The 24,369-nt window shown below is 43.1% G+C and overlaps 1 protein-coding gene and 1 pseudogene across 1 annotated transcript; one reads left to right on the top strand and one right to left on the bottom strand.

Moving 5' to 3' along the window:
- The first annotated feature begins 623 nt into the window (after positions 1–623).
- LOC115129036 (delta-type opioid receptor-like) lies at positions 624–23,324 on the top strand. The gene is made up of 5 exons (XM_029659179.2): positions 624–868; positions 21,485–21,717; positions 21,986–22,108; positions 22,522–22,816; positions 22,978–23,324. Exons 1-5 carry the CDS (start codon positions 624–626, stop codon positions 23,216–23,218), a joined length of 1,137 nt encoding a protein of 378 aa, XP_029515039.2. The 3' UTR covers positions 23,219–23,324.
- Positions 2,631–9,497, bottom strand: LOC115117067 (glycerol-3-phosphate dehydrogenase, mitochondrial-like; annotated as a pseudogene).
- Positions 23,325–24,369: the final 1,045 nt, after the last annotated feature.

Below are 24,369 nucleotides of genomic sequence, written 5' to 3' on the forward strand. Positions count from 1 at the left end.
TGTGAACAATATGTTTATCATGTGTTCTGTCGCATAGTCTACGATAAGTGTAGATATTAATAGGCTTTTTCAGTTCAGCGGAATAGGCTAAAACAATTATCAGCCAACAATGCACAACTTTGATCTCGAAGTATAAGGTTGGTTATAAGAAATCACATGCAGGACCGGATGGGGGGGGTAACATAAGGCGTTTGGAGAGCGAGACAAATCACCATGTGCACCTTTTCCACTAATGGCTACCGTCAACACCACACAGACCGATCCTCCTGAGAACAGGACTCCTCTCTTTCAACTGGACACATGAAGGAACAGTTATTGGATCATCATTTTCTGTTAAATCTAAACAGTAGTGAAAACACTTTTGCTTTCTTATTTTTTGGGTGGTAAAGTCTGTCATCATTCTGTTAATCAGGATCGACCGTTTGGTGAGACAGACTAACCGACAAACTCGCCCTTTGGCGCGTAAGGATAAGTACACACCTTCCAACCAATAAAACGCCCAGTAGGCGAAACAAAAGCGCAAGTCGTGCCCTCCTAGCCGACCAGTAGTGCTTGGTGAAGTTTTCAGCACCACGAACCAGAGAACAGAGACAGTCACAGACGCGGGCGACAATAGTATAACCATGGAGCCATCCACTGCCCCCGGTGCTGAACCGGCTGATTTCGAGTTGTACTCGGTGATTCCATCCAATGTCACCTACCCGGACGACGAGATGGGGTTCGAGCCCAACGGAGAAAACTACACCCATCAGCTCCCGGTTCAGAGCGCCTCCAATATTATAGTAGCCATCTCCATCACGGCGCTCTACTCCGTTATCTGCGTTGTGGGATTGCTCGGGAATGTCCTTGTGATGTACGGCGTGGTGAGGTAAGGGCTTTCTACTGGAACTCTACTTAGCCTACTATCATTGGTGACAACTTACTTTTGATATTGTATGCCTATTATTGTCCGTATGAAAATGTGTGAATGCATATCCTTTTGGGGAAATGCATGATAGAAAAAGTACTTTTCTCCCAAAAACTTTTAGGCTATTAATTAAGGAATCGTTTATTTCGTATGGAAATTCAGTTTTTTTTATAGTACAATTTGTCAAATGTAAGCACAGAAAGTCAATCTTCGGTGACTTGACGTTGCTACACTGTATTATACATTGTTTGGCAAAAAAATATATACTAATAATTTGCTTTCGTTCAACGATGATACATTTCTGCTGGTGAAACAGTGAACCAATGTTTACTCGCGCTTGAGAACCAGAGGAAAGATATGGAGTCTGGTGGAGTGTGTGTGCGTTTGTGTGTGTGTGCGCGCCTACTAGCCTACGTGCATGCTTCGGACTCGCTTTCATATTTCACATGCAGTCGTCCTCAGTTCAGGCCGATTCCACAGTGCGCGCGCGCACGCACGCACACACACACGCGCGCACGCGCGCGCACACACACACACACAGCATATGGCTGGAGAGCTGGGCCAGGTCAAGCAGGGAGTCTCTTTTACCTCCATCTCTAGCTGGTAAATATGATGGCTTTCTTTCGTTTGATTTAGTTTGAAGTGAAAGGATTATACTTAACATAATCCTCAAATTGGGCTAGCTTTAAAACATATTTTATTTTAAATGCTCCAACTTTACAGACATTAAGATCAACATGATTCAAATTGCAATTACTGCCATTATTATTGGCTATTCCCGATCTGCACCCTCCCTTAATTGAAATAGTATTGATGTCAGTGATGTGGTTACTGTTTACGATGACCTTACCATGCTGAGTGTACCCTTAAGGAGAATAATTATGCCCACATAACTAAACTGCTTGAACCACTGCACCACAGGCGACTCCCTCTGACATGTTTAAAGACATGGCAGGCCATGGCCAAACTTTGGGGACTAAACCCTCACAGTGTACTAAACTGAACCCTATTAGTCTACTAAACTGTCTGGAATTATAAGACAGTGAGTGTCAAGTCTAGTAAACTGGATGTCCAGTCTAATGCAGTCTTACTTCCTCTGATGTCTACTAATAGCTTTATTGCCCACTGCAGTCAGACATTATAGAACAGTGACCAGTCTAGTAGCTCTGAATCCACTAATAGCTTCAGGGTTGTGGTCAATTCGGATTTGTTTTATTTAATTAAATTCCAACACATGAATTTGAATTGAATTGGCTAAATCCCACAGGAAGCAGAATTTGAATTGAAGGAAGTATAATTGGATTAAAACCAATTAAAACAAATTCAACTAAGATGTGAAACATGAGTCTCGTTCATTTAAAAAATATTTTATCAAAAGGTTATGCCACCTATTAAAGCAAAGAATAGACATACCATTTCAAATATTAATTAGATGATAACTCAACGATGTCAAGCAGTATTTTTCTTTGCCGTGAGATGTTAGATTGTTCCCTTCCATACTGCAGTGTTTAACCTAATGCATTCTGCCATTTTTCTTTCTTTGTAACATTTTGAACATTAAGGGAATAATGGATAATTATAGACAACCCACAACACAATTGTAGAACATTTCCAGACCACTATAATTATTTACAATTATTTTACGAGAATGAGTTTTGAAAATGAAAATGTTCAACCTTATGTTATGCGGAGTGAAACAGGGGAACCCAAGAGCAGGCTCAGATTAGGAAACTGAGATGAAGTAACCAAGGTATTTATTGAAACACAGGGGTAAGATGGAGTGCAGGCCAGGGGAAGCTCGGGTGGGTTGCAGGGAACCATATGCGGAGGCTGAGGCTGGAGCGAGAGGGGTTTGGACAGGGTAAGCAGGTCCGGAGGGGAATCCAAGGGAGTAGTAGAGTGGGGAATCCAGGAGAGGATGACGATACGTGGAACTGTGGAGAGGGACCACAGACAGAGCGGGCGGAACTTTAGTGGAGAGGAAAACAGCGCCAGGCAAAGCAAACAGGCACAACAGGCTCTAACAGTAACAAACGGCTAGAAGCATAGAGTGACTGAGCAGAGATTACGATCTGGCAGCGTGGAAGTGGCAGGGCTGAGTATTTGTCGAGGTCTTGATTATGGAACAGGTTACAGCTGGTGGGGATCTGCTCTGACTCCAGCACACCTGTCTCCGCCCGTACAATCACACACACACACTGAGAGAGAGAGAGTACTGAGGGAGAGGCAGCAGGTCAAGGAGACACAGAATTAGAAGTAGAGGGCATTGTAAGAGCAGATGGGACACCTTATGCTAAATGGTATTGTAATCTTACATGATTTTCCATTTAAAGTTTACACAGAAACCAAACCGGCTGCGTGCGTGTGCCATCGTGTGCCATCGTGCGCCATCGTGCACCATCGTGCATAAATGTATTTTGTCTCCCCACACCAAACGCGATCACAACACGCAGGTTAAAATATCAAAACTAACTCTGAACCAATTACATTAATTTGGGGAGAGGTCGAAAAGCATTAAACATTTATGGCAATTTAGCTAGCTAGGTGTTGCTAGCTAATTTGTCCTGGGATATAAACATTGAGTTGTTTTTTATCTGAAATTCACAAGGTCCTCTACTCCGACAATTAATCCACACATAAAACGGTCAACCAAATAGTTTCTAGTCATCTCTCCTCTCTAGGCTTTTTCTTCTCTTGACTTTATATTGCGATTGGCAACTTTCATAAATTAGGTGCATTACCGCCACTGAGCTCGTTCGTTTTTCAGTCACCCACGTGGGTATAACCAATAAAGAGATGGCACGTGGGTACCTGCTTCTTTAAACCAATGAGGAGATGGGAGAGGCAAGACTTGCAGCGCGATCTACATCAAAAATAGAACTGACTTCTGTTTTAGCCCTTGGCAACGCAGACGCTCGTTGGCGTGCGCGAGCAGTGCGGGTGCAATAATTGAATAATATAGATTTCTAACTTTATTTTACAATGCTCGTGCACGTGACACGAGCGGTGTAGTCAGCCTGTCAGTCATTTAGCAGACGCTCTTAAGTGCCTTGCTCAAGAGCACACAACCTTTCGGTTACTGGCCCAACGCTCTTAACCACTAGGCTACCTGGCGCCCCTATTTAGCCTCAACTTTGCAATAAAACATCCAGGGTTGACATACTCATCCAGATTAAATTATAATAAAAATATAATTTATACTCTTGTTTACGATTCATGTCACACCCCTCCTCCACAGATACAGGTCCCCTCAGGTCCAAGCTCTCCTCAGCTGTCTTCATGAGGATGGCCAACCTGCTGTCAGAAACCTGGCTCTTCTTCACAGCACTCACCAGCTGTAAAAAGTCGTTCAGATTCACCTGTCCGTTCTTGTTGAGGTCCATTTCGTCAAGGATTCCTTGGCGAGCGTTCTCATCAATCTGGACACTGATGTTCTGTAAGACCCTCTGAAGCCTTTACCATCTTTGTCAAAGTTTTGGAACTGTTTTGTGTACTTTGCCACTTCCTTTGCACCCAGTGTGATATCTAGGGTCCTGGTCAGCTGCACTGTAACCCATCTCAAGGTACAGGAACTTCTTAGCAGCTTCCAGATCCTCAGTCCTCTTTTCTTCACCACTAGTCCAACATCTTACCCATGATCACTACGATGCGTGGCAGAGCCTCATCAGCAGCCTCCACGTTGAGGAAACCCAGCCATGTGCGTACAGGCATACTCCTCACCTTACTCTCAATGTAAGGTAATTTCAGAGACCAGTCTCTTCCCTACGGTGGGCCACCTCTTCTCAGTGACCCGTGCCATCTTGGCCACTTCAAATGCTTTCCCCTGTACATCGCTGCCAACCTCGTTCTCCAGGCTGTAGTCCTGCACCAGTCGAATGTACAAGGTGGGGGTCCAGTCTTGGCCCCACTCCAGCATCAGGCCCACTGTCTTACTGGGCCCACCCCCAGCCTGTGGCATGCACCCGCTGCCTCCATTGTCTCCAACGCCATGGAGCAGTATGTTGACAAAATCAAATCAATTTTATTTGTCACATGCGCCAAATGCAAAAGGTGTAGACCTTACAGTGAAATGCTTACTTACAAGCCCTTAACCAATGATGCAGTTTTAAGAAAATACCTACAAAATTAACATTAAGTAACATAAGAAAAACAAATCATTAAAGAGCAGCGAATAACAATAGCAGGGCTATATACAGGGGGTACCGGTACAGAGTCAATGTGTCAATGTGGAGGCTATATACAGGGGGTACCGGTACAGAGTCAATGTGTCAATGTGGAGGCTATATACAGGGGGTACCGGTACAGAGTCAATGTGTCAATGTGGAGGCTATATACAGGGGGTACCGGTACAGAGTCAATGTGCGGGGGCACCGGTGTCAAGGTAATTATGTACATGCAGGTAGGGTTGTTAAAGTGGTTATGCATAGATAATGATAGAGAGTAGTAGCAGTGTGGGCGGTGCAAATAGTCTGGGTAGCCATTTGATTAGCTGTTCAGGAGTCTTATTTTTTTTAACCTTTATTCAACTAGGCAAGTCAGTTAAGAACAAATTCTTATTTTCAATGACAGCCTAGGAACAATGGGTTAACTGCCTTGTTCAGGGGTAGAACAACATGTTTTAACCTTGTCAGCTTGGGGATTTGATCTTGCAACCTTGTGGTTACTAGTCAAAACACTAACCACTAGGTTACCTGCCGCCCCGTATGGTTTGGGGGTAGAAGCTGTTTAGAAGCCTCTTGGACCTAAACTGGGCGCTCCGGTACTGCTTGCAGTGTGGTAGCAGGGAGAACAGTCTATGACTGGGGTGGCTGGAGTCATGCCAGATCTTTTCAGTCTCCTGAGGGGGAATAGGTTTTGTCGTACCCTCTTTACGACTGTCTTGGTGTGCTTGTACCATGTTAGTTTGTTGTTGATGTGGACGCCAAGGAACTTGAAGCTCTCAAACTGCTCTACTACAGCTCTGTCAATGAGAATGGGGGCATGCCCGGTCCACTTTTTCCTGTAGTCCAAAATCATCTCCTTTGTCTTGATTACATTGAGGGAGAGGTTGTTGTCCTTGCACCACATGGTCAGGTCTCTGACCTCCTCCCTATAGGCTGTCTCATCATTGTCGGTGATCAGGCCTTCTACTGTTGTGTCATCAGCAAACTTTATGATGGTGTTGGAGTTGTGCCTGGCCATGCAGTCATGACTGAACAGGAAGTACAGGAGGGGACTGAGCACGCACCCCTGAGGGGCCACCGTGTTGATGATCAGCATGGTGGATTTTTTGTTACATACCCTTACCACCTGGGGCAGCCCGTCAGGAAGTCTAGGATCCAGTTGCAGAGGGAGCTGTTTAGTCACAAGGTCCTTAGCTTAGTGATGAATTTTGAGGGCACTATGTTGTTGAACGTTGAGCTGTAGTCAATGAATAGCATTCCCACATAGGTGTTTTGTCCAGGTGGGAAGGGTAGGGTGGAGTGCAGTAGAGACTGCATCATCTGTGGATCTGTTGGTGCGCTATGCAAATTGTGGGACTATGGTGGTCTGCTTGAAACATGTTGGTATTACAGACTCAGACAGGGAGCAGTTGTAAATGTCAGTCAAGACACTTGCCAGTTGGTCAGTGCATGCTCGGAGTACACGTGCTGGTAATCTGTCTGGCACAGAGGCCTTGTGAATGTTGACCTGTTTTAAGGTCTTACTCACATTGGCTGCGGAGAGCGTGATCACACAGTCATCCGGAACAGTTGATGCTCTCGTGCATGTTTCAGTGTTACTTTCCTCGAAGCGAGCATAGAAGTTATTTAGCTCATCTTGTAGGCTCGTGTCACTGGGCAGCTCTCGGCTGTGCTTCCCTCTGTAGTCTGTAATAGTTTGCAAGCTCTGCCACATCCAACGAGCATCGGAGCCGATGTAGTAAGATTCGATCTTACATTTACATTTACATTTAAGTCATTTAGCAGACGCTCTTATCCAGAGCGACTTACAACTTAGTCCTGTATTGACACTTTGCCTGTTTGATGGTTCGTCGGAGGGCATATCCGGATTTCTTATAAGCTTCTGGGTTAGAGTCCCGCTTCTTGAAAGCAGCAGCTCTAGCCTTTAGCTCAGTGTGAATGTTGCCTGTAATACATAGCTTCTGTTTGGGGTATGTACGTACAGTCACTGTGGGGACGACGTCATTGATGCACTTATTGATAAAGCCAGATGTGGTGTACTCCTGAATCTCATCGGAAGAATCCTGGAACATATTCCAGTCTGTGCTAGCAAAACAGTCCTATAGTTTAGTATCTGTTTCATCTGAACACTTTTTTATAGACCTAGTCACTGGTGCTTCCTGCTTTAATTTTTGCTTGTAAGCACGAATCAGGAGGACATGGTCAGATTTATGGTCAGATTTACCAAATGGAGGGCGAGGGAGAGCTTTGTATGCATCTCTGTGTGTGGAGTAAAGGTGGTCTAGAATTATTTTACCTCTGGTTGCACGTTTAACATATTGAAAGAAATTCGGTAAACCTGATTTCAGTTTCCCTGCATTAAAGTCACAGGCCACTAGGAACGCCGTCTCTGGATGAGCATTTTCCTGTTTGCGTATAGCAGCATACAGCTCATTTAGTGCGGTTTTAGTTCCATCCTCACTCTGTGGTGGTATATAGACAGCTACGGGGAAAAAACAGATGAAAACTCTTTGAGTAAATAGTGAGGTCTGCAGCTTATCATAAGATACTCCACCTCAGGCGAGCAAATCTTTGAGACTTCCTTCAATATCGTGCACCAACTGTTGTTTACATAAATGCAATGGCCCCCGCCCCGTGTCTTACCAGAGGCTGCTGTTCTGTCTTGCTGATAGAGTGTATAACCCGCCAACTCTATGTTCTTAATGTTGTCGTTCATTCACGACTCGTGAAGCATAAAAACAGTTTTTAATGTCCCGTTGGTGGGATAAACGTGCTTTCAGTTCGTCCCATTTATTTTCTAGTGATTGAACGTTAGCTTGCAGAACGGAGGGCAAGGGCAGGTTAGCCACTCGTCGCCTGGTCCTCACAAGGCACCCTGATCTTTTGCCTCAGAATCGCAGTTTCCTTCTCCAGCGAGTCACGTGGATCAGGGCCTGGTCGGATGTCAAAAGTATATCCCTCGCGTCCGACTCATTGAAGAAAAACTCTTGTTCAGTTTGAGGTGAGCAATCCCTGTTCTGATGTTTAGGAGTTATTTTCGTCACAGGAGATGGTAGCAGCAACATTATGCACAAAACAAGTTACGAACAACGCAAAAAAAAATAGCATGATTGATTGAGGGCCGATAAGACGGCAGCCCTACCCTCCTGCAATGGTGACCAGGCCACTGTGGATCCTGCAGATGGACTGAGTGTCTTTAGAGTTGGGCTCAGTGACCAGAGGATGGATACCAATCTACACTGCCAGGACGTTTCCTCTCCTCTCGTCTCCTTTCTATATCAGGGCTGAGGTACAATAGTTGCAGACTTCGTTCAGAATGAAGTTGATGTCTTCCTCTCTGGGGATGGTGTAGGCAGTGACGTCAGTGGGCGTGTCCGTCGTCCGTGATGGTCATCATCTCCCAGGGCAGGAAGAACATGACACGGCCGTCGCTGGTTGGCGGGTCCAGGAGACCCATCATGTCAGGACTGTAATAACCAGGGATGACTTTGTGAACCCCAGCACTGGACTGACAGATTTTAGCGTTCTTCCCGTCATCCATTTTCCTCAGAGAGTCAGTGAACAGTCCTGTGGAGTTGATGACACATTTGGCTCTGACGTCAAATACATTTCTTGTGATAACGTCCCTGCAGCGTGCCCCACAGATCTTCTCCTTGCCCATCTCAGCACTTGTCTTCTCCAACAGGTGAACCACCTCTGTGTACTGTAGTTAGCAATTGCAGCAGTGTGTCTGGCTGCTGTCAGGGCAATCTGCATTGTTATGCTGTCCATCATAGTAGACGATGGCTCCCACCAGCTTGTCTTTCTTCAGCACGGGGAAGAGTTCCAGGGCCTTGTTCTTACTGAGGACAGAGCTACTCTTCAGACACTGGCCTCCAGCCACCAGGTCTTACATCTTTATACTAGCTCAGTAGTATGGCAGCTGCCACCATTTGTAAACATGGAACATAATGGGTAGTGGGGCGATGAGGGGCGATGTAGAGCAGGTTGGAGCGCTCATGGAGAGCATCTTTCACCATCATGTATTGTTCATAATCTAATGTAATAATGGCCTTTTGGAGGTAGTATACTCCTCCGTGGCTGAGCTTGGTGCTCCGGCTGCTGGTCCCCGATGAGAAATCATTCCTCTCCACCAGGGCAGTCTTAAGGTTGCGTGTGACAACACATCCGGAGCCCGCGGCCTGTCCCCTTATGACAAGGACATCAAACTCCTCAGTGTCTTGCAGGGTGGAGAGATGAGCCTTTCTGGTTGGGAGCTCATCTTTAAATGGCTGCTGTAATCCCCCCTTCCGCTGCTACATACACCAGCCTGTGCCCGTTTATTCAGTGGCTTTCTATATTCCGACAGTTTGTGTTAGGCCCAGAAGAGCAGCGGCCGTCCCGGTCCGCATGATAGCTGTCCCTTTCAAGGCCTTCCAGAAGGCCATTGATCCTGATCCTGGAATGATTTTCAATGTTCAATTGATGATAACAACACCAGGAGAGCCAGGGCGTCAACTGAAAACGGTGATACAATTCACAATATGATTTTTTTAATGTTTTATGGTGATTTGTAGACTAAGTAAGCCATTTGAATTTCAATGAATTTCTTTGAATTCAATTCCACTTCCTTTCATTCAAATTCTATTCAAATTCTGCGGCCAGTTGAGTGTATCCAACTCAAATTCAATTCAAATTCATGAATTGAATTGGAAATAAAGAGCAATCTGCATCTTAATTCAGAATTGACCCCAATTCTGTAATATATTATAGTTCAATGGAGCTTGACGGTAAGAGCCAGTAGGCTACCAACAGTACGAACCTTTCTCTCTGGTTGTCAGGAAAAAATATACATCTATTGGCCTCTTCTACTGTCTACTGTGAGATAATGAAAGGGGTTTTCATGACAAAGGACATTTGTTGGTTTCTCCCAGAGCCATATATTTTTAAGAGAGTTCGGCCAGGTTTTAGAACGAACGCCATGTTTATAATGCATGCCCAATACATTCCGTCTTTATTCTCAAAGTGTTGGCAATGTAACAATATGATACTGCCTCCAACAGTTCCCTATGAAATAACCCGCTATAAACAAGCAAAACAGAACATACCATCTAGCCACAACCACTTTAATGCCTTCTGCCTTCTGCATTCTTCTTCTTCTTTTTCTTCTTTTTTTTGCACATGGCCCTACCGTTACCATGACAACCACCCCAAAATGTAAGGAGACAGAAAAAAAAAAGAGAGAGAAAGATTAAAGGGAGAGATAGAACGAGGAAGATAGCAAAAAACAGAGACAGACAGACGGCGAGAAAAACAGTGAGAGACAGAGAGAGAGAGAGAGAGAGAGAGAAGCGGGAGAGAGAGAGAGAGAGAGAGAGAGAAACAGACAAATTTAGGTATTTTATTAGGATCCCCATCAGCTGTTACTGAAGCAGCAGCTACTCTTCCTGGGGTCCACACAAAAATATAAAGCATGACATAATACATAACATCATTTGACAAGAACAGATCAAGGACTGAACTACACACATTTAAAATGGATAGGAAGAGTGTGGAGAAAGCTATGACGTCGAGTTGGGTTCGATGCGTTCTAATTGTCTGGAACACAGGAAATAAAACATTGACTAGTGGAGTAAAACGAGTGTGTTAACCACCACAGTGAGTTGCTAATGTTCATTCACTGTGAATCGTGATTGGCATTGAATATCAGTTTTAAAAGCACAGCATAGTGAGTAATTCAGCTTTTTATGAGTGTACAGTATATCCCCTCCCTCCGTTAAAGAGAGCTGTTGACTGTATGCATCTGGCTTTCCAGGTAGGCTAAATCACACACTCAAAGTATTTGAAAGAAAACCAATACTATTTGAACCCAGGTGTAGCCTGCTCCAGATTGAGAGCTAACTGGTGTGGCTGTGAAGGTTATTTTCTAGTAGCCACGCTAGCATCACTTATAATGCATGCCCAATACATTGCCTCATTCTGAGTGGTATTCTAGTGTTGATATTGGAACAGAGCTGAAGAAGTCCTCTGTAATTACTGACTAAGGGGACTGATGGGAGAGCTGAGAGCTGGAGCTGACACCACCACTGCTGTGGATCATCCAACTGTAACACAGCCCAGGTCTGCAGCACTCCTCCTTACCTGACAGTCAGCCATCCAAGTCACACACACACACACACACACACACACACACACACACACACACACACACACACACACACACACACACACACACACAGAAGCACACACACACACAGAAGCAGTATGAGTGTAGAGATGATTGTACCCAATGTACTATGCTATGACTTACATCTTACAACTTTTTACAATCACTAACATCCTTTTGTCCAATCTGTAGTCACATTTTCTAAACGCTAAACACAATTAGCCCTCTGTTGTGGACCACACCATTAACACAATTCATGGTGTTTTCACAGAATATGCTGTCAATTTTATTTATTTTTTAATTTAAAAAATTAAGGGGAATATGCAGTCAATTAATACATTTCTAAAATGCTTACATTTTCTTTACATACAAGCTTACCCAATACCTAAGTTATGGATGTTTATTTTGTTATTTACAAATGCTTGCACACAGCATGCCAGAAATGAATACCTAATGTTCAAAACCTTAAATATAGTATAAAGTAGAGGTCGACCGATTAATCGAAATGGCCGATTAATTAGGGCCGATTTCAAGTTTTCATAACAATCGGTAATCAGCATTTTTGGACGCCGATTACATTGCACTCCACGAGGAGACTGCGTGGCAGGCTGACCACCTGTTACCCGAGTGCAGCAAGGAGCCAAGGTAAGTTGCTAGCTAACATTAAACTTATCTTATAAAAAACAATCAATCTTAACATAATCACTAGTTAACTACACATGATTGAGGATATTACTCGTTTATCTAGCTTGTCCTGCGTTGCATATAATCGATGCGGTGCCTGTTAATTTATCATCGAATCACAGCCTACTTCGCCAACCGGGTGATGATTTAACGAGCACATTCGCGAAAAAAGCACTGTCGTCGCACCAATGTGTACCTAACCATAAACATCAACGCCTTTCTTAAAATCAATACACAAGTATATATTTTAAACCTGCATATTTAGTTAATATTGCCTGCTAACTTGAATTTATTTTAAATTGTGTCAGATCTCTTGCGTTCAGTGCAAGCAGAGTCAGGGTATATGCAGCAGTTTGGACCGCCTGGCTCGTTGCGAACTGTGTGAAGACCATTTCTTCCTAACAAAGACCGTAATTGTACATAATTATGACATAACATTGAAGGTTGTGCAATGTAACAGCAATATTTAGACTTAGGAATGCCACCCGTTAGATAAAATACGGAACAGTTCCGTATTTCACTGAAAGAATAAACATTTTGTTTTTGAAATGATAGTTTCCGGATTTTACCATATTGATGACCTAAGGCTCGTATTTCTGTGTGTTATTATATTATAATTAAGTCTATGATTTGATATTTGACAGAGCAGTCTGACTGAGCGGTGGTAGGCAGCAGCAGGCTCGTAAGCATTAATTCAAACAGCACTCCTGCATTTCACTCAGCATTCCTGCATTTGCCAGCAGCTCTTCGCTGTGCTTCAAGCATTGCGCTATTTATGACTTCAAGTCTGTCAACTCCAGAGATTAGGCTGGCAATACTATAGTGCCTATAAGAACATCCAATAGTCAAAGGTATATGAAATACAAATGGTATAGAGAGAAATAGTCCTATAAATACTATAATAACTACAACCTAAAACTTCTTACCTGGGAATATTGAAGACTCATGTTAAAAGGAACCACCAGCTTTCATATGTTCTCATGTTCTGAGCAAGGAACTTAAACGTTAGCTTTTTTACATGACAAATATTGCACTTTTACTTTTTTCTCCAACACTTTGTTTTTGCATTATTTAAACCAAATTGAACATGTTTCATTATTTATTTGAGACTAAATTGATTTTATTTATGTATTATATTAAGTTAAAATAAAAGTGTTCATTCAGTATTGTTGTAATTGTCATTATTACAGGAGTAGTTGGACCAGGGAGAGGGGTAGTTGGACCAGGGAGAGGAGTAGTTGGACCAGGCAGAGGAGTAGTTGGACGAGGCAGAGGAGTAGCTGAACCAGGGAGAGGAGTAGTTGGACCAGGGAGAGGAGTAGCTGGACCAGGCAGAGGAGTAGCTGGACCAGGGAGAGGAGTAGTTGGACCAGGCAGAGGAGTAGCTGGACCAGGGAGAGGAGTAGTTGGACCAGGCAGAGGAGTAGCTGGACTAGGCAGAGGAGTAGTTGGACCAGGACAAGGGAGAAGGAGAGGTAGGGGGAGAGGAGTAAGAATGCGTGGTGGTGTTTAAAGGAGAGTAAGAGCTGTTGTCACTGATGACGTAAGAGCCACCACCACGGACCATGTGATAGACCACGATCTATCGCTGAGAGATGCTGGTGAAAGAGCCCAGCCTAATCTCATACGGTCAACTGTGGCTTCCATTATCCAGAATTTTCAACAAACCAACAGGTATGTAATGCATTTCACAAGGGCTTCTTCTATCATTACTGTTGCTATGTCCCACAGTAACTGTATGCCACCAGACCCAATGCAAATACATATGTTGTTTTTTGTTCCTCTAAAGGACGCAACGTCTTCCTCCCTCGGAGGAAGAGGAAAGCTCCTCCGTGAAGACCAAGAGCATGCCATTGTAGGATTGGTCATTGCTGACAATGCAGTAAAACTGAGAGAAATTCAGACCAGAATTGTAAAGGACAACCTGGTATTCAACAATGTGGAAGCATCAGCCTGACTACCATTGCTCGGACTCTGACCAAATACAGAGTGAAATGAAATGAAACAGTTGTACACAGTAACTCCGGCACCAATACATACCAGGTATGGTGTCTATCCAATATGTCTTGTTCTATAGTGAGATTTACACTATGGGGTCAGGGAACTCCGGCACCAATACATCCAGGTATGGTGTCTATCCAATATGTCTTGTTCTATAGTGAGATTTACACTATGCTACTCTACATGTAAACATGGGTTACAGTACATACAGTAGGACATACTGAAAAGCATTTACACATACTGTGTTTGATTAGTTTCAGAGAGTCAAGGAGTTGGAGGCTAATCAAAACCCACATGAAATCATTTATGTAGATGAGGCAGGGATTAATTAAAAACTTCTTAGGGCTAGGCCCCTTTTTTCTCCACTTCCTGTCTGAATGACGTGCCCAAAGTAAACTGCCTGTTACTCAGGCCCAGATGCCAGGATATGCACGTAATTGGTACCATTGGAAAGAAAACACTTTGAAGTTTGTATAAATGTTAAAATAATATAGGAGAATATAACAGAATATATATGGTAGGAGAAAATCCAAAGAAAAACCAACTGCAAATAGTTTTTTTGACAGCCGATGCTCTTACAATGGAAAGTATAGGGGCATACTGAATTCTAGCTCCCAGGATGCATTTCCTATGGCTTCCACAGGTGTCAGCAGTCTATTTTTAAGGTTTCAGGCTTGTAACTTCCAAAACGAATAAGAAATATCAGTTTTAGTACAGGGACACAGTCTTGGAAATGTGTGTATGTGCGAGCGATGAAGACAGAACGCACCTGCTATAAATCGGTTTCCTATTGAACATACTTCTTTCCGTAAGAAATATTATAGTTTGATTACATTTTAGGGTATCTGAGGTGTATATTGAAACGTATTTTGACTTGTTGAAACAAAGTTTAGGGGTGGATTACTCAAATCAATGGCGCCAACTAACCAGACTTCTTGGGATATAAAGAAGGATTTTATCTAACAAAATGACACTACATGTTATAGCTGGGATCCTTTGGATGACAAATCAGAGGAAGATTTTCAAAAAGTAAGTGAATATTTCATCGCTATTTGTGAATTTATAAAAACTGTGAGGGTGGAAAATTATTTTGATGTGGTGCGGCGTCGTCAAACAATCGCATGGCATGCTTTCGCTGTAATGGCTACTGTAAATCGGACAGCGCAGTTAAATTAACTTCTTCGAGATAGGGGGCGCTCTTTTAATTTTTGGATAAAAAAACGTTTCTGTTTTAAACAAGATATTTTGTCACGAAAAGATGCTCGACTATGCATGTAATTGACAGCTTTGGAAAGAAAAAACTCTGACGTTTCCAAAACTGCAAAGATATTATCTGTGAGTGCCCCAGAACTAATGCTACAGGTGAAACCAAGATGAAATTTCATACAGGAAATGGTCCAGATTTTGAATGCGCTGTGTTCCAATGTCTTCTTATATGGCTGTGAATGCGCCAGGAATGAGCCTGCACTTTCTATCATTTCCCCAAGGTGTCTGCAGCATTGTGACGTATTTGTAGGCATATCATTGGAAGATTGACCATAAGAGACTACATTTACCAGGTGTCCGCCCGGTGTCCTCCGTCGAAATTATTGCGTAATCTCCAGGTCCATGCGCGTTCCATTTTCTTCAGAGGAGAAAGTCAAGTGCCACGAATTATTTATCATCGATAGATATGTGAAAAACACCTTGAGGATTGATTTTAAACAACGTTTTCCATGTTTCTGTCGATATTATGGAGTTAATTTGGAAAAAAGTTTGCGTTGTAATGACTTAATTTTCAGGTTTTTTCTTACCCAAACGTGATGAATAAAACGGAGCGATTTGTCCTACACAAATAATATTTTGGGAAAAACTGAACATTTGCTATCTAACTGAGAGTCTCCTCATTGAAAACATCTGAAGTTCTTCAAAGGTAAATTATTTTATTTGAATGCTTTTCTTGTTTTTGTGAAAATGTTGCATGCTGAATGCTAGGCTTAATGCTATGCTAGCTATCAATACTCTTACACAAATGCTTGTTTAGCTATGGTTCAAAAGCATATTTTGAAAATCTGAGATGACAGTGTTGTTAACAAAAGGCTAAGCTTGAGAGCTAATATATTTATTTCATTTCATTTGCGATTTTCATGAATAGTTAACGTTGCGTTATGCTAATGAGCTTGAGGCTATAAATAGGATCCCGGATACGGGATTGCTCGTCGCAACAGGTTAATTAACAAGAATTTAAGCTTTCAACTGATATAAGACACTTATATTTACCTAAATGTTTAATATCCATAATTTGTATGATTATTTGAATTGCACTCCCTCCAGTTCACCGGAAGTTGTCCCGGTAGAGGAACGTCTAGCCCTAACCTGGCAAAAACACGTCGGCGGGGAAGAAACGTCATCGGGAAAAGGGTCACCGTTGATATGCCAGGTCAGAGAGGAGCAAATATCACAATGTGTGCTGCAATCTTGAGTGCTGGTTTGTTCCTGCAGAAATGTCAGATTGAAACCTACAACAAGCTTTTGTTTATAGCTGACCTCCACCAACAACTGGTGCCAGAAGCAGAAAGGGAAAAGGTGGGGGGGAACATGAGGACATTTGTGAATGTATGGGACAATGTAGCATTCCACCATTCACATGCAATCACAAACTGACTTGCATCCCATCTAAGAATGGTTTCCCTTTTCCTCCCCCCCTACTCACCTTTCCTCAAACCCATTGAGCATTTTTTTCTGCCTGGAGGTGGAAAGTGTATGATCATCGGTCACATGACCAAATGTCCCTCCTGGATATGGATGACGGCTGCTGACACATCTCAGCTGAAGAATGCCAGGAGTGGAAAAGGCAGGCCAAGAGTTTCTATCCAAAGGGGAATAGCGAGAGACGACATAAGATGTGATGTGGATGAGAACATGTGGCCAAATGCTGAAGATGGTATAGATTAGAACACGACTGGGCATTTTAGAGATTTTTCCCTTTTGCAACCAAAGGTCATGTATGTTGGATGTGTTGTTGATCCAAAGGTCATGTATGTTGGATGTGTTGTTGAACCAAAGGTCATGTATGTTGGATGTGTTGTTGAACCAAAGGTCATGTATGTTGGATGTGTTGTTGAACCAAAGATCATGTATGTTGGATGTGTTGTTGATCCAAAGGCCATGTATGTTGGATGTGTTGTTGAACCAAAGGCCATGTATGTTGGATGTGTTGTTGATCCAAAGGCCATGTATGTTAGATGTGTTGTTGAACCAAAGGTCATGTATGTTGGATGTGTTGTTGAACCAAAGGTCATGTATGTTGGATGTGTTGTTGAACCAAAGGTATGTTGGATGTGTTGTTGATCCAAAGGCCATGTATGTTGGATGTGTTGTTGAACCAAAGGCCATGTATGTTGGATGTGTTGTTGATCCAAAGGCCATGTATGTTAGATGTGTTGTTGAACCAAAGGTCATGTATGTTGGATGTGTTGTTGATCCAAAGGTCATGTATGTTGGATGTGTTGTTGAACCAAAGGGCATGTATGTTGGATGTGTTGTTGAACCAAAGGTCATGTATTTTGGATGTGTTGTTGATCACTGGCAGTAATTGCTAATAAAGCTTTTACTGCAGCAATTCTGTCACATACTATTTTTTTCTACTGTACATTCTATAAAGTACAGATGACTCATTCACTTTTAGATAGTATGTTGCCAAAAATGCACACATTCGACGCTCAACCAAAAAATGTGGAGTGGTTTACAGTAAAAAGAAACTGAATTATGAAAAACTATGGATTTCATTTTGTCTATTGTATGCAGGCAGAACTGAAACATGAAAAGTAATGCAGTTTTTGCAATGTAATCAACTGTTAGTATTTTGAAAGCCGTTGTGCTATAATTGACTATATGTTCCTCTTGAATAGAAAACATTAATTGATTAGATATTGAGTCGGGTTTGGCGTGTTTTGATAGAATGTACGTAGAGAAAGTTTTTTTGCATTTTGAAATGTAGAGTTGGTCTTCGATGAACAAAATGTGGTTTTGAGCAGAAATGAACTATTTGTCTAATTGTGTGATGTAGGTGTGTTGCTGTGTTAAGAGTTTAGAAAAAGTATCTTAAGTATAGGTAAACGCTTGTTAGAAATAGTTAAAAACTGTAATGGCTAATGTTACGAATGTGTGGGGGTGCAGTTGATAAAATGTCTTGCTTGAGTCGTGTAGCTGGGGTACTACAGTAGGTGGTGTGCTTGGTTTATCCATACGTAGGGCATTAGTAGAGCTGTCTCAGGGGGAAAGCTCACTCCAAAACTGTGGAGAATCATCCCATAAGCTTGAGTAAGATTACCTTCAAACTCTGGTATACACCATAAAATGCCATCGTATAGCTCTGATTAGGTTGAAATCCTTTCTTTGGAGACGTGTTTACTCAAACACACAAAGATGATACATTCCAGCCTGAAATATTGTACCCAGGGGAGTGGAAGCTTTATTGGGGTGTTTTTTAGGATGGGTGTGAGTCAACACCAGCTCCCGTGTCTTGCTGCATGCCTCCTCTCTTACTCGGTAGAGTGCGTGTGTTCTACTTCTGTCCCGACAGCTTGAAGAACACAGCGAGAGCTCTGGGATGAGTAGTGTGTGTTTGGTCAGGGAGGTGGTGGGAAGCGATGAGGGGTAGAGGGCACTGCCGCAGAGTATGGAGAAAACAGTGGGGGAGAGATTATGACAGATCAGACTTCCTGCTGCAAAGACAAATTGTTACACCTTTCCTATATTCAAGTTATTTGAAACATATTCAAGTTGTTAGCCTCATGAACATAGAAAGATGGTTGCCGTTTCTGTACTACAACTGTTCAATCTTTTAAATACGTCTTTACTGGTAACCAGAATGTGTTATGTGTTATATGGCTACAATTTGATTTTTTGAAGTGTGTTTTTTTGATCGCTTACTGAAAAGCTATTGTTTACCTTCTATATTTCTAAATACATAATGTATATTTGTTTGGCTACCACTCAGATCATATTTTGGCCCAACAATCCCCAGGTCTAAATGCTAATGTCTCCAATTCGTAGTAAACTGGCTGATTGAAACACCCTCACAACAGAGTGTGTCTACAAGCAGTGTGACTAACTCGGGTTCGAGTCTGCGTCTCCAAAGAACCACACGACTCTGTTAGCCTTCTGAGCTAAACCCTCAGTAATAAGTCATGAAGCAAACACAACTCTTCCTCAACTCATCTGAGGCAAGGTTAGTTATCAAGCAAGAATGTGTCACTATACCACTTCCGTTACAGCAGCAAGATATATTTTCATGTTGTGCTGCCTTTTAAACTGTCTGAAAGTTACACACTGGAGGACTGGAGCCCAGCGAACAAGGTCAATATTGGGACGAGTGATTAGCTAGTGGTGACAGAGTGTGATCAATGACTCTGGGTGTACGTGCCTAACATACAAAATGATGCCTGTGGTCCGATGAAGCTGTGATCAATAAGGCAGTAATCAATATTCACCAGCGTCAAGAGAAGGAAGCGTTCCATCTCCATTCCGTTTCTCCTGGAACCAAGGCCACTGACTGGCATTTTTAAAATGACCCTCTGTTCCCTGCAGCAGTGAATCTAACACACGCGCGCGCATGTGGGGACATAGAGGTTGCCTCTGTCCAAGGTTGGATACGCCATTCTAGGAGATACTTCCCTCGATGTTTGGCAAGAGAAAACATATCTTGTGATGTGGAGGAAGTATTGTGGCCAGACCCAGGCCGGAGAAGAGATGAAGCGTAGCTTAGCACTGGTGACTGCCCCCCTCCCTACCAATTCCTGGACTGTCCCCCCCCCCGGGACCCCACACACACAATTGTGTTCTTTACTGTATTCTAAAGAATATACTTTTGGTTTACATATGTTTATGGTTTTGTTGTATGCTACTGTATACAACAGTAATGTTTGGCCTAATAAATATTTTCTGTTTCTACATTGCATTGGTGTTTACAGTGTACTTGTTACCCCTCTCAGCAGATTACTTTCACTGTGGAACATTGTATTGAAATGTAGATATTAGCCTATGAAAGACCAAAGAGCTTTAGATTTAGAACAACAGTGTTTACATGGTATATCCAAAAATGTACTATTATGAAGGCAGTGTTTGCCATTTGAAAGCAGTGTTAGCCATTCTTTCTGACATGTGTTTATGGCATTTTGAATGCAGTGTTACATTTTAAAGGAGATGTGAGGCATTTTGCATTTTGTGTGTGCAGTTTTAGGAATTGTGTGTCGAGTTTTGAAAAAAGGAGACAGTTTTGAAAACGTGTGTAAGCAGTTGGAAAAAACTGTAATACGACGTTGGAACAAATATCCCACGTTTTTTTTTCAAGCTTCCAACAGGGAGGATGGACATACAAAAACACCCCTATAAACTTGTGACATTAGCTAACTACTACCAGTTAAAAGGATAGCATTAACAGAGTGGGCACTGTGGGCAAATATCAAAGCTCATCTTCTCCCTCCTTTTCTGTGATTAATGCACAGCTGTCATCAACATAGCACGTTGTGATGAATCCTGCCTTGATGCTGTAACCTGCTGAGAAAATTCTTCGGGTTGGCAGCTGCAACCCCCGTAAAAATATCCAAGCCAGTTCCCTGAACCGACTGTACCTTACAGTGCTGTACAGAACACCGTATCCTTTTACCATCCTGCCAGTACTGGTGTGTTTCAGCTCCTGTTTGTGTGACACCGTGCATATGACATCATGGCTCTTCGCCCACCACCCACCCACGTCTTCTCTCCTTCTCTAGCCACCTCATCAACACCCACCCACAGAGCCCAGAGGCCACCCACTCGATGCGTCTCTCGTCGCATCTCCGTCTCAGTGTGCGTGTGTGCAAGAGTGTGTGTGTGTATCATGTGTAAGCCCTGGCTCCTGTAACATTGGCTCAAGGCAGATGGAAGTAGGCCATGGTTTGGACAGTTAACACCAGAAGGGACTTGGTGGTGAAGGGGAGGTGTGTGTGTGTGTGTGTGTGTGTGTGTGCGTGCGTGCGTGCGTGCGTGCGTGCGTGTGTGGAGGGAGTAGTGTAGGAGTGTAATCCCGATCACGCCATCTTAGGGCTGGCTTGTTTCATTTTGTTGTCATTTTGGCTTTTGAAAGGCAATAGCTTTTATGGTGAACACACACATCTGGACCATTGACTAAATGGACTTAATTTATCCACAAAGCCGTTCAGCGGAGTGCAAATATCTAGTCGACAAGCACTGTACTCTTTCAGGCAAACAAATGAGGGAGTTACAGAAATTCTAAATTGGCTTATTTTAGAGGAATAGACCAAAGAAAATCAGAAGTAGTTATGATCTAATACAGATCCGTAGTGGGAAATGTTATCAAGAAAATGTTCATCTTAAAACAGTGATCATGATCTGATCATGTCAATGCTTTACAAAAACCATACACTGAATTATGTGGTTAGAGCAATTTGTAGCTCACTAATGCTTTAATCTCTAATCACTCATTCAGATAGAAATAGAAATGTTTCCAAAAACAATTAGAATAGCATGTTTTGCTGTTCCACGTATGTTCAACACACAGCAAGAGATCAATTATCTTTACTCATCTGCCTCTGTCCACAGATACACCAAGATGAAGACATCCACCAACATCTACATCTTTAACCTGGCTCTAGCGGATGCCCTAGCCACTAGCACACTGCCCTTCCAGAGCGCCAAGTACCTGATGGGGACCTGGGCATTCGGAGAGGTCCTCTGTAAGGTGGTCATCGCCATTGACTACTACAACATGTTCACCAGCATCTTCACCCTGACCATGATGTCTGTGGACCGCTACATCGCTGTGTGCCACCCAGGTAAAGGGAGAGAAGCATTCCACATGGGGCCCTATTCCCTTTATAGTGCACTACTTTTAACCAGAGCCTAGGGAGGCTCTGGTTAAAAGTAGTGCACAAAATAGAGTATAGGGTGCCATTTGGAATTCATCCTGATCAACTCCTATCCTCTCGTGTAAATAAATGAAAGGGTGCTTAGAACCAATAATCCACCACATAAAATGTAAAAAAGGCCAGCAGTCACTGTAATATATATTGCAATTGAACCGTAATTTCCTGTGTCACCCAGTGAGAGCCCTGGAGTTCAGGACGCCTGCCAAGGGTAAGATCATCAACGTTCTGATCTGGGTTCTGTCCTCTGCCATCGGAGTGCCCATCATGGTCATGGCTGTGACCAAAACGACAGACAGTGGTGAGACAGCATTGTTAAACTAGCACGTTTTTTTACACTTCTTTCAAAAGGATTTCTTGTATAGCCTCACCCATGTTGGAGTTTTCATCATTTGAAACTCAACATGTTTTGGGGAATTTGTCTGTTAAATTCTTTGTTTTTTAATCCCATAAGGGGATAAATCCCTCTTACTGCAAAAATGTACAGTATATTAAATCTTTGGTCAAAATATAAATTATCTCTATAACATAAACCTACTACAGTCTCCTCTCTAGAACTGTCTGTTTTTTAATCCCATTAAATAAGGGGATTAAGTCCCTCTTCCTGCAAATTTACAGTATGTTAAATCTTTGGTCAAAACCCCTCTCTCCGCCTTTCACCCCTCTCTCCGCCTCTTCACCCCTCTCTCCACCCCTTCACCCCTCTCTTCCTAGGTCAGACTATGTGCACGCTGAAGTTCCCCGACCCTGACTGGTACTGGGACATGGTCACTAAGATCTGCGTGTTCATCTTTGCCTTCATCGTCCCTGTCATGGTCATCACCATCTGCTATGGTCTGATGATACTGCGTCTGCGCAGTGTCCGACTGCTCTCCGGTTCTAAGGAGAAGGATCGCAACATGCGCCGCATCACCCGCATGGTCCTCGTGATCGTCGCAGCCTTCATCATCTGCTGGACACCCATCCACATCTTCATCATCATCAAGACCCTGGTGGAGATCAACTCTACGTAAGAATTTATGTTTTGTAGACTTATTTTCTTGTTAATTTTACTGTGTGCTTGTATTGCTTTTTTATTAATCTTGCTTATTTTATTAGGTCAAATTACTTGGAAAAAGGGCATAAAATAAAATGAATTATAGATCATTTATCATTGCTTATTATTAACAGGAACCCCTACGTGAAAGCCAGTTGGCACCTCTGCATTGCGCTGGGCTACATGAACAGTAGTCTCAACCCTGTTCTCTACGCTTTCCTGGACGAGAACTTCAAGAGGTGCTTCCGGGACTTCTGCCTGCCCTGCCGGACCCGCGTGGAACGCAACTCCCTCAACAGGGGTCGGAACGCCAACCGGGAGCCCGTGTCCGTCTGCACTCCGACTGTAGCTGGGAAGGAAAGGAAGCCTGTATGACTAGGCATGGACCAGATCCCTTGTGGTTCTGGTTCTCAACCCAGGAGGGCCCAGCAAGACTTGCAGTCTGAGGTCACCCAGATCTCCACAACAGAGTTCTGACAGGATACGCAATGATTTAGTGAGACTCACAGAGTTGTCAGTAAAGAAGGGTCCAAACCACACCATAGAGTTTTTTTTGGACCACATAATTGATATTCCTCCCAGTGAGATTTAGGAATGTTCTTTATTGTTGCTCAGAAGAAGACAGATTCAATGTTTCACCCAAAATCGTTTTCCGCTATCCAGAGACAATCTGTGACGGTGCCAGAGCTTTTGAGTAGCGCATTTCTGGTTTGTGACAAATGGATGTCTGGCTGCAGAGAGAATACACAGGATGTTGTCAAGGACAGTGGTCCAAAGAATGCCACATGGTTTCATCAATTAGTCATCCTTGTTTGTGACTGATGACAAGCTGCACAAATATGGGACTGGGGATGTTTTTAAAATATAGGCAACAGGGTAAGGGAAACCACCAAATGAGTAGACACAGTGCATTCTGCAACTATTCAGACCCCTTTTCTACATTTTGTTACGTTACTGCCTTATTCCAAAATGTATTCAATTACAGCCTCAAGTCTTCTTGGGTATGACGCTACAAGCTTGGCACATCTGCATTTGGGGTGTTTCTCCCCTTCTTCTCTGCAGATCCTCTCAAGCTCTGTTAGGTTGGATGGGGAGCGTCACTGCACAGTTATTTTCAGGTCTCTCCAGAGATGTTTGATCGGGTTTAAGTCTGGACTCTGGCTGGGCCATTCAGAGACTTGTCCCAAAACCAGTCCTGCGTTGTCTTGGCTCTGTGGTTAGGGTCGTTGTCCTGATGGAAGGTGAATCTTCACCGCAGTCAGGTTCTGAGCCCTCTTGAGCAGGTTTTCATCAAGGATATCTCTATACTTTGCTCTGTTGATCTTTCCCTTGATCCTGACTAGTCTCCCAGTCCCTGCTGCTGAAAAACATCCCAACAGCATGATGCTGCCACCACCATATTTCACCGTAGGGATGTTGCCAGGTTTCCTCAAGACGTGACACTTGGCATTCAGGCCAAAGAGTTCAATTTTGGTTTCATCAGACCAGAGAATCTTGTTTCTCACGGTCTGAGAGTTCTTTAGGTG

This window comes from Oncorhynchus nerka, linkage group LG4, assembly GCF_034236695.1.
Source record: "Oncorhynchus nerka isolate Pitt River linkage group LG4, Oner_Uvic_2.0, whole genome shotgun sequence".
NCBI classification, from domain to species: Eukaryota; Metazoa; Chordata; class Actinopteri; order Salmoniformes; family Salmonidae; genus Oncorhynchus; species Oncorhynchus nerka.

Bases quoted from the DNA above. Each gene is read 5' to 3' on its own strand.
- LOC115129036 (XM_029659179.2), top strand. From the start codon at position 624: ATGGAGCCATCCACTGCCCCCGGTGCTGAACCGGCTGATTTCGAGTTG. The intron at 869-21,484 runs GTAAGGGCTTTC...CTCTGTCCACAG, and splicing joins GTGATGTACGGCGTGGTGAG to ATACACCAAGATGAAGACAT. The intron at 22,109-22,521 runs GTGAGACAGCAT...CTCTCTTCCTAG, and splicing joins GACCAAAACGACAGACAGTG to GTCAGACTATGTGCACGCTG.